Source organism: Stegastes partitus, unplaced genomic scaffold, assembly GCF_000690725.1.
Source record: "Stegastes partitus isolate 25-593 unplaced genomic scaffold, Stegastes_partitus-1.0.2 Scaffold906, whole genome shotgun sequence".
NCBI lineage: Eukaryota > Metazoa > Chordata > Actinopteri > Pomacentridae > Stegastes > Stegastes partitus.
The window spans coordinates 98552-108429 of record NW_007578637.1 but is presented as its reverse complement, the minus strand read 5'-3'; the positions used below and the strand labels follow the sequence as shown (position 1 = coordinate 108429).

The window sequence follows — 9878 nt, the reverse complement described above, 5'->3', positions numbered from 1 at the left end:
GTGAACATTTAGATGATCCCTCTGTTGGCCGTCATCGGCTGCAGGAACTCTCATGGTGGTGCAGAGTGAAGGCTCACGCTGTCACTTAACGGTCATCGTCCTCGGGATATCTTGAAAATTCATAACCACGACGATAAAAACGTGCGTCTGTCTGCAGTCGTGTGCGTTAGAGAACGCTGGTCCCCTCTTGACTGATCCAGTCACGTGTCGCAGGATGTGACCTTGGACAATATGGTAATAGTTTTACCAGTTTGTTTTTCAACTCAATGGACCGTGACCAGAGCTGGAGGCTGTATATCTGTTGTCAGGGTCGCTGTCTGAAGCACTAGCATCTTTTTCGCTGTGTGGAAGGACACCGGCTCGGCGCAGCTCTTCACGTGACTTCCAATACCAGCCATGTCAGTGCAGAACATAAGGGTCATAAAACTGATGAAATGCAGCATGTCCTCCTCTTACTAAGTTGCTTTGTGTCTGTCATTATGGCGAGGGAACAGTTTTCCTTTTTTTTTTTTTTCCCACACAGCTGAAGCCTGAATTATTACAGTACTGTTGTCTCACTTAGCTCCACTGATGCGTAGCCATCTATCACCATCGTTAATCTTGACTTAGTGAAGGCTGGAATAATAAAAGAACCGGCAATAAAACTACCCTCTGTTATGTCTTCTAAGGGAAGAGCAGCTGAACCTACTGCTAAGTAGAACGCTGAATACCAGACGGAGAGATGTGTATTCTCACATATCTTGTAAAATTCAACAGCCCTGCAGTGATAGATGGACAGAGACACTCTGTTTGCATTGGCCTTCACAAAAAACAGCAACAAAACGACTTAAATGAAGTCGTATTTTATGTTAAAACGATCAGCACTGTTTCTCTAGTTCTGGACTGCTCGGACCCTCATATGGCTCCTCAGTCCAGTTGTAATCAATGACTCAATTTGCCCCATAGCGATGACTGGGCAGGTGGTGTTACACTGTGTAGTTGTGAAATTTGTCCCAGCTTCAATAGTTGTAGTAATTTTGAATGCCAAGTTGAATAACAGAACTTTATTTTTTTCATGCTGTGCTGTTATTGATCTGATCTCATGGTCACAAACCCAATGGTGGCTTTGAAAGGCACGCTGTATTTTAAAAAGTAGACCTAATTACTTCCAATTTTACAGTCAGAAACTGTATAAACTGGAAGAATTAATAGATTTTCAACTTTCTGACTGTCCTTGAACTACTCATCTGTGCTATTTAGTTGGTTCAAATTGTGATATTTAATCAAAATCATTTTGTTTTATATGTCAAATTTAAAAAAGTAAACATTTTTAGTCTGACAAAAATGTGACTGAACTGCAGGCTGTGTTGACATAGAGCAGAGAGGAGACAAGTATTGAAACTAGTTTAATAAAAGTAAGTAGTAAAATGTCTGTCGTATCTACAGTCACCTGTGAAAAATAGTCTACAGGCTGATTCCAGGATTTTACAATTTAAAAAAAAAAGAGTAAACTTTGCTTTTTGTTATTAACTGATGCGACTTTGTTCTGCTGCACAGAGAACATTTCTTAGTTCGCTTTATTTCTGGCCATGATAGAGGTGCAGTACTTTATTATATCACATTGAAAAATTTGTTCACGATGAGAGAAATAGTGACAGGAGCAAAAAAAAAAAATGGCCAGAACCTGTTCGGGGCTCAGATCAAAATTTTGTGTAGCAGCAGGTTCGGTTTGTTCTGCTGCAGGAGGGACTGGTGCACTTCACACAATAGATGGCATCATGAGGAAAGAACATTATGTGGAAATATTGAAGCAACATCTCCAGACATCAGCAGGAAGTTAAAGCTTGGACACTAATGGGTCTTCAGATGGACAATGAGCCTCAGCATAGCTCCAGATTAGCTACAGAGAGGCTTCAGGACAACAGAGTCAGTGTTGTGGAGTGGCCATCACAAAGCCCTGATCTCCATCCTGGAGAACATCAGTGGAGCAAAGAGGCCAACAAACCTGACTCAGTTCCACCAGGAGGAATGGGCCAGAACTCATCAGACTGTTGTGAGAAGCTTGAGGAAGGAAACCCAGAACGTTTGACCCAAATCGTACAGTTTAAAGGCAACGCTAGCAGATACTGAGGAGATGGATGGAAACTTCTGACTCTGAAGAAAGTAATAAAAAATCCTCTCATTATTCTGGTGTTTACAAATAGAAATAATGTTGGTAATCCTAACTGACCTAAGACAGGAAAGGTTTAGTCTGATTTAATGTCAGACAGCGAGAAAAAAAAGGTTTTATGTCTTTATGGATGTAAACGTGTGGTTTCAACTGTATATAACAGAGTGAAAGCATGTTATGGTGCATTACCTCATTATGTCATCAAGATGAAAGGTACGCCAAGAAAACAATCAGTACAATGTTTATTTTTGCAAGTGAAGGTATGTTTCATATGTATTCTTGGGACTTAAACAAGACCCCACACGGGCCATAGTCATCACCTACTGCAGTCCAGCGCCACGCTGTGAAGTAAGAGCAACGGAAATAAAATAAAATAAAACACAAAGAAAGATGTTCTAACTTTATTTGTTGTCCAACTCTATAATGCAAGCCAGAGCTGGAAGTGACACCTTGTCAGTGAAGTGAAATCCTTTTGAAGCTGTTGTCAGACCCCTACTTCCTGCAGGGTCAGAGTTTCTGGCAGGTCCCTTGTAGGCCTGATAGTGACTGGAGATTTGAGCCGGTCGCTTGGCTCAGCTAGGCCCAGTATGCATCCTGGATGTTTGGAGGTGTGTGTTGTGGACTCCTCTGAAGGTCTGCTTTCTCGTCGCCTCCTCCTGATAACACAAACCTCACACCGTCCTGACAGATGTGGAAGGTGTCTTCCTTTAATGCTGGACATCTGGTGGGGTGTGTTGGTGTCTCTGATCACAGTGGACCCTGTCTCCAGTCTGTGATTGTAAAAGGGGGAAACTTGCTCTTCCTCGGTCTTCAAATTGATTATGACTGATTGACCCTACACTACATATAGCCTTTATTCATCAAGACTGTAAAATAATGACACTGAAATGCTGCAAAACTTAAATCTCACTGACTCCTCTCAATGTTTTCCTCCTCCAGCCGACTATAGCACCAGTGAGATGCTGGTGAACATGGGCAACCTGCCCTTGGATGAGTTTTACCCCGCTGTGGCTATTGTCACTCTGATGCGCATTCTGAGAGACCCATCACTCTCCAACCACCACACTATGGTCGTCCAGGCCGTCACCTTCATCTTCAAGTCTCTGGGCCTCAAGTGCGTCCAGTTCCTGCCGCAGGTCATGCCCACTTTCCTCAACGTCATCCGAGTCTGTGACGCCAGTATCCGAGAGGTAGGTAGCAGGTTAATATGAAAGAGGCTGCGTGGTTGAACTGTTGTCTGATTACTTGGCTTAATGATGTCTTCTTCCTCTCTGTCCTCCAGTTCCTGTTCCAGCAGATGGGAATGGTGGTTTGCTTTGTGAAGATCCACATCCGCCCCTACATGGACGACATCTTCACCCTCATCAGAGTGAGTAGCTGTGTCAACATTCCCCCCCGACCCCAATCTCTAAACACCCATCATCCAGCCCCTCTTACGTTCCTGTGAGTCAGGCAAACAGCTGCATGCTCCTAATTGCACTCAGTTGTGTTCTCCTCTTTCCTCATTAGAAGTAATGTGTTCAGGGCCCTTTGTCGCACAGCATCACAGACTGTGTGTGCTGTGGTGCTGAACTATTACAATTAAAGAGGCTGTGCATCTAGAAAAATGCAAAATCGTGGTACTGATATTTAGATAATATACTTTCTACTCCCTTTTAGAGTGGTTCATTGTTCAGGATTATACCTTCTAACTGCAGTGCAAGATGTGATTCCACCAGCGCGGTCCAATTCAGTTTTAAGAAAAAGCTGCTGGTGACTCATGAAGCTCAACCTTATCACATGATGTGGAGCGACTGCTAAAGCCATAGCCGCTGCACTTGTACAAACATATTTGTCTCGCACATGATCATATTGTATAGCACAAAGTATCGTATGACTGTCCTCGTATCAGAATGTCGGTGAGACGCTTTCCGAAACGTTTGCAATGGCGGTAACTCCTCGTGGTGGAAAGTAATTGAGAGACCTGAACCACTGCGCCTCAAGTCCCTGTGAGTTAATAAATGGCAAGTGAAACAAAGAATCTATTCATTTTTGCTCCAGTACAGCTCCTGCATCCAGATGAGGGGGCTGGAATAGCTATTCAGGATGTACTCTCACTTGCTCTCTCGTCAGCTGCCACAGGCAGAGAAAGCAGGAAGTTGGGGGCTGCTGGAGACCTCTGGTCACTGACAAAACACCTCTGCCAGATCTCACAGCTGAAGGCCATTGACTGATTGACGTATTGCGTGACTTCAAGTCCTCAACGTTTACTCCAATTGCTGTTATTTCTAACGTACACAAGCCTCGATTTTCCAAAACAGTGTCGCGATCCGCACAGAGACGATGTCAGTCTCAGTTGACAGGAAATTGTATCCATTCCTTGCCATCTGTGACGCTTTCTCTCTGTCTCTGGCACGTGAAAGCTTCGTATTTCCAGAGGAAAATCTGTCCAGACGTTTCTGTCACACTCGGCTTATTGATGGAAGCACATTTTGACCCAATTCTGCAGACTCACACAAACCCTCTGCACTACAATAGGGCCAAGCGAGTGAGGTAGTGTTCTGGTGCTTTGGACGTACTCTCTGAATACTGTAAAACTTTATATTCAGTAACTGGAATTGCATTTATTTAGGTCAAAAATATCTAGGGCAGACCTAAAACTTATTGGCTTACACATCCGTCTATTTCTGTTGATCATGCTGTATGTGAGGATTGATCAAAAAGTATCAAGACTACGCCGATTAAAAAAACAAAACCGTGGCTGATTCAAATTTAGCCGCCGTCACCATCACAGCCGTCTCACTGTGCAGTGATACAGCGCTCCCAGGGCTTCTGCAGTTCCTGTAATGCTCCCTGAAATACCCGTTATGTAGAGATGTTAAGCGCTGTTTGAGATCGGCGACCCTTCAACTTGAGTTTCATTTTGGGGAGGAGCAGGATTAACAGGGAGCCAAATGTCCAGCACGTCCTTGTCATCATGGTGGGCTTCCAGACCAAATTCAGGCTGACCAGCTCCATCTGAGGGCTCTGGCTCGAGTTTGGCTAACTCGCCAATATAGTCCGTATGGTCTGCCCGGCTAGTAGCGGGACGTTTTACCAGGAACCACTTGTAGTCGGACTCGGACAAAGCCGGGTCCGTCGTGCCGTGTGGTCGTGGTACCCAGCGTCTTTTCCAGAAATGTGACCTATCTCTCCAGGGTTGAACGCTAAAACTGGCAACAGACCTCACCCCCTTGGGCTTCGTCAAGACAGACCGGACATGTTTCGTGCTGGTCTTTGCAGTGCAAGGGGAAACCGCACCACTGAGGACAGGGGCCAACTGAAGACCTGTTCCTTAGACTTGGTGCTCATACCGGAACACAAAGCCCCCAACTTTTAAGAGGAAGCTCGAAATCAGCGCTCTGCGGACAGCCACACTTACCAACAGGGGCAGTTAAACCAATTTCAAACCAGCAGTAGCCTACAGAAAACAGAGCTAACTAGCAGTAGCTATCTAGCCTATCTCAAGGAGGTGTTCTTGGCGGGGTGAAGAACCTAAGAACTGAGGGATGATGGGTATTTATATGTCCAGGCAGGGCTTCACATATGTCATCCCAATCATCGGCCTTAAAGTTGCTAATACAGGTGTCTCCAATCAGGCCATGCAGGGCGTGATATCTCCATACTATATGTGTTGAATGGACTGAACTGCTGTTTCTCCTCTCAGTGGTCGCTGCAAACTCCCCTCTTATGACTCTTTGTGGAATACCAACTGACAGGTTGTGATGTTTTCTGCTCTGCTACAGTTTAAAGTTTAAAATCCCAAATGCGTACCTACCAGTGGTCACAAAAACATGTGTACCACAGGCTCAGGTGTTAATGGCTTGGTCTCACGAGATCCTGACTCACGACAGTTAGTGCTCGCACGCATGTCACGTGCACCATGAAAAGTCTCTGAATGTTTTCATCATCCCATCCTAGCCAGGTGGTTGTCTACATATACTGATATTATTCAACTGTTGGTTAACAGTGAGATCGTAAACTAATTCTTCTTCCACTAATATTAGAAAAACTAGAAAACTGAATCCTATCACCAAGTCAGTCGGGGAATGTATAATCATCTGAAGTTTCAGGGATTCGAGGAGTGCAATCCCAGAGCTGTGTTGTGGGATGTATTGGAGGAATACTACATTTGAAATATGGAACTAATATCAGCATATCATGGTGTGTATTTCAGGAGTACTGGACACCGAACAACCCCATGCAGAACACCATCATCCTCCTGATTGAGCAGATCGTGGTGGCGCTGGGTGGAGAGTTCAAGCTCTACCTGCCTCAGCTCATCCCACACATGCTGCGCGTCTTCATGCACGACAACAGCACCGGGCGCAGCGTCACCATCAAGGTGAGTGCATCGTGATGAGGTTTAGACGACAGGAACATCGGTCCTTCTCTGTGATCGACCGCTTGAGTGAAGCGTCACGGTCTGTCTCATGTTTTCCATACGGTCTGGTGTTGTGTGTGCATTGAAGGGTGGTACACAGAAAGATAAAAAGCTACTTCCAGATTGATTTGGAGTTTTTTAAATTCCCCAAACAGCACTAGATAACCACTAATTTTAAGCTTTTAAATTCTGCAAATGTTGTGTTTGTGTTGTTTGGCAGTAAAAGACATTTTTTTCTATGATGACAAACCAATTAAAAACAACATAAGTCTGCTGAATGTTCTTCCAATTTACATCACAGACGTTACAGGTTGAGCCATTGGCTGTGACACCTGAATGTTTAACATGTAAGAATTACAGATGAGGTTACAGTTTGGGAAGTATAACTCAATAGTTTTGACAAGAGAACGCATTGAAGTAGTCAGTCATGAAAAAGAGAACATAAACAGTGAAATCGAATCGGGAAAAAACAATAAAGGTTACAGAAATGAATTCAGTGCGACTGGATTGGATTTGTGGTCTAAAAAGTGCTTTCACAACCCTCAGTGGAGGCTTAACGAATATAAAATATTGCTTGGAAATAGGTTAGTGGTGCCATGAGTGCTTGCTCGGCAGAGTGCAGAGCGGTTGCTGAAATAAAAAAAAGAAATTGAGTCATTTCAACCACTTGCAATAAAAACAGACCAAAGTGGCCCTTTGCACAGGCGGCGTAATTATCAGAGGGACCCTGGTTTGTTTATTCGTTAGTGACTCACTCCCTGTATTCTTTTAATATAAATAGGGTCGGGGCACGACCAGTGCAAGGACCTTATTGAAACCCTTGTGATCATTATTTTTCATCATCAGTAAACCCATTTTTGAGGGCCTAAACATGCACGAAAACTCAACAAAACTAGCACACACATTTGCACGGTGATCGAAATTCATCTTACAATGGAATTGGCCGTAGAAATGACAAAATGGCTCCACAGCGCCCTCTTGAAAATTTTAACGGACTCCTGTCACATGCACGTTTGACCTAGAGCTACACTATTTGGTAGGCATACAGAGTAGGTCAGGACGAACAAAAAGTCTTCCAGCACCAAGCTCTAAAATGCAAATGGCTCAATTGCGCCCCCTATATTTCAACAGAGTCCCATCGGGGCTACGTTTGACGTAGAGCTACAAAAATTGGGACACATATGTAGCAGGTTGGTGCGCACAAAAAAGTCCATCAGCGCTTTTCTGTAAACCCAACAGGAAATCTGCCATGTTGGAAAAACGGCGAGGCCATTTTCGCTCATTTTTGGCCATTTTCAAAATCTATCTCCTCGTAGGGGGTACGTCGTACACACCTGAAATTTGGCCAGCACAAACTACAGGATGTAGTGATTAAAAGTTATTAAAACGTTATGCAAAAGTCTGACAGCGTGGAACTGGCAGCCCACGGATTTGGTCAAAACGCCATAAAACGAATGTATAACTGGCCTGTGTGTGCTCCGATCGGCCTGAAACTTTACACCCATCTCCCAGTCTCAACCAGAGCGCGTTTCCGCCATGGCCAACACACACGCCGCTGCGACTCGCCATTAAACAGGAAGTGGCTCGTAACTAGGCCGCACGTGCTCCGATCTGCCCCAAACTCGACACACCAGATCAGAGTCCCGCCCGGAGCACGTTTCTACCGAACCCTGATGTGCACGAAGGCCGACAAGCGTACGACATCGCCGCTTGTGGCTTTAATTTACCTTGTCATTGTATTTCAGACTTTATTTTCTGCCCTCTCTTTTTAATTGACATGGACAGCATTTATTCAGTCCTGTCAAAATTTGATAATGCGCTGAAAAAACGTAAAGAAGTGTGAAGTGTGATGTAAAATAAGGTGAATTCACTCAAACACGTTATGCAGCAACTTTTCTGTTTGCTGTTTGATAACAAAAAAGAAGAAGAAGAAGAAGAAGAAGAAGAAGAAGCACTGTTCTCCTGAGAGAAGCCTGTCTGATATCACACTGTTTACTGTCATTGAAGAGTTCTTCTGAGTGCTTTTCAAAACTTTTACAAGACACAGAGTTTGTTAACATGCAGGCTCCACATGTGCACAGCAAATAAACAGGACGGGAACTCTGGGCTACACTCGCGGAGATGAGCGGTTTCTAAGTGTACCCCAGCTGGCTTCGACCATAGCTTGCATGCGAGGCGTTTAAGGAACACTGGTAAATTATAGGATTGATTAGCAGATGTTCAGCAAGTTGGGTGTTTTGGGCCCAGATTGATTTCTATTTTGCGTCTAGAAAATGTACTTAATTCAGGTATAATTCAGATGATGTTGACCAAAAACAGGTCGTCTTTTTGCGCGCTCCTGCAGCTGTTCCTCTACACGAGGCAACATGACTAATTTAAATCAACTTCACAGAGCTCTGTGTGATGAATGCAAAGTCATTCAGTCAGTAATGGTAAGAAATAAAACAATTTGGCCGCTATTGTTAGCATGCACAGATAGACAGGGTACTTTATTTGTCCTTACACGTCACAAAAACACAGAACATGCGTAGGAAAGAGTAAAAGAGCCTGACACGTAGATGTTAGCTTTAGCACCTTTTACATCCCTAGTTAAGTGTGGAATGTGTGTCTACACATAAAGATATAAGGTAGCTGTAAACTTTAGTGCCTGTAATTGATAATGTTGTGACAACAGCGTGTCCCAGAAGAGCATGACCCAGATAAACGTGTTATGTAACAGCTTTTTTTTTAGGTTGACCACTCAGCTTGTCATTTGAGAGCCACGCTGACCGTTAGTCACACGGTCTGCCATAAATCAGGTGGAAAACAAGCTCTAACAAGACTGACAAGATCACGTGTCAGATAGCTTAATTGTGCCATAAAGAGTTTGTGTTTAAACCACGGTCCTGTCACTCCACACTGTTACCGAAAGCACCGGAGCTCAGCCCACCGTCGGCTGCTTTCTGTTTGCGGTTTTCATCAATATCCATCAAGGCCGCCCAGATCTAAGCCATTCTCTTGTAACGCCGCCGTTCAAACACAGCATAGACCTGTAACTAACACACTCTCCCGTTTCTGCAGCTGCTGCCAGCGGTTGTCAGAGTTTTCCCTCAAACTCTAAATCATGGTTTGGGCAGAAACCACAAAGACAGAATCATAAGCAGCACAGTCATCTAGTCCTCTCTCCTCCGGTGCTGTTTTGTCTCAGAAGCTGTAGTATTAGATAATCCAGCGGCCCACAGTCTGGATAGTCTGCAGCTCGGGTCTGGCAGCCTGATCTTTAGCACAGGACGGGGGTCATGAAGTGGGGGAAGGGGGAATCAGGTTACCCTCAGGTCCAGAGGAGAA

General features: G+C 44.4%; 1 protein-coding gene across 2 annotated transcripts in view; it reads left to right on the top strand.

Annotated features, from left to right (window-relative positions):
* Positions 1 to 9878, top strand: part of mtor (mechanistic target of rapamycin kinase) — a 94693-nt gene that overhangs the window by 13567 nt on the left and 71248 nt on the right. For both annotated transcript variants that reach the window (XM_008293719.1, XM_008293718.1), the window contains exons 19-21: positions 3089 to 3339; positions 3432 to 3518; positions 6345 to 6512. In XM_008293719.1, the coding sequence (XP_008291941.1) occupies positions 3089 to 3339; positions 3432 to 3518; positions 6345 to 6512 (506 nt within the window). The remainder of the gene's footprint in view (positions 1 to 3088; positions 3340 to 3431; positions 3519 to 6344; positions 6513 to 9878) is intronic.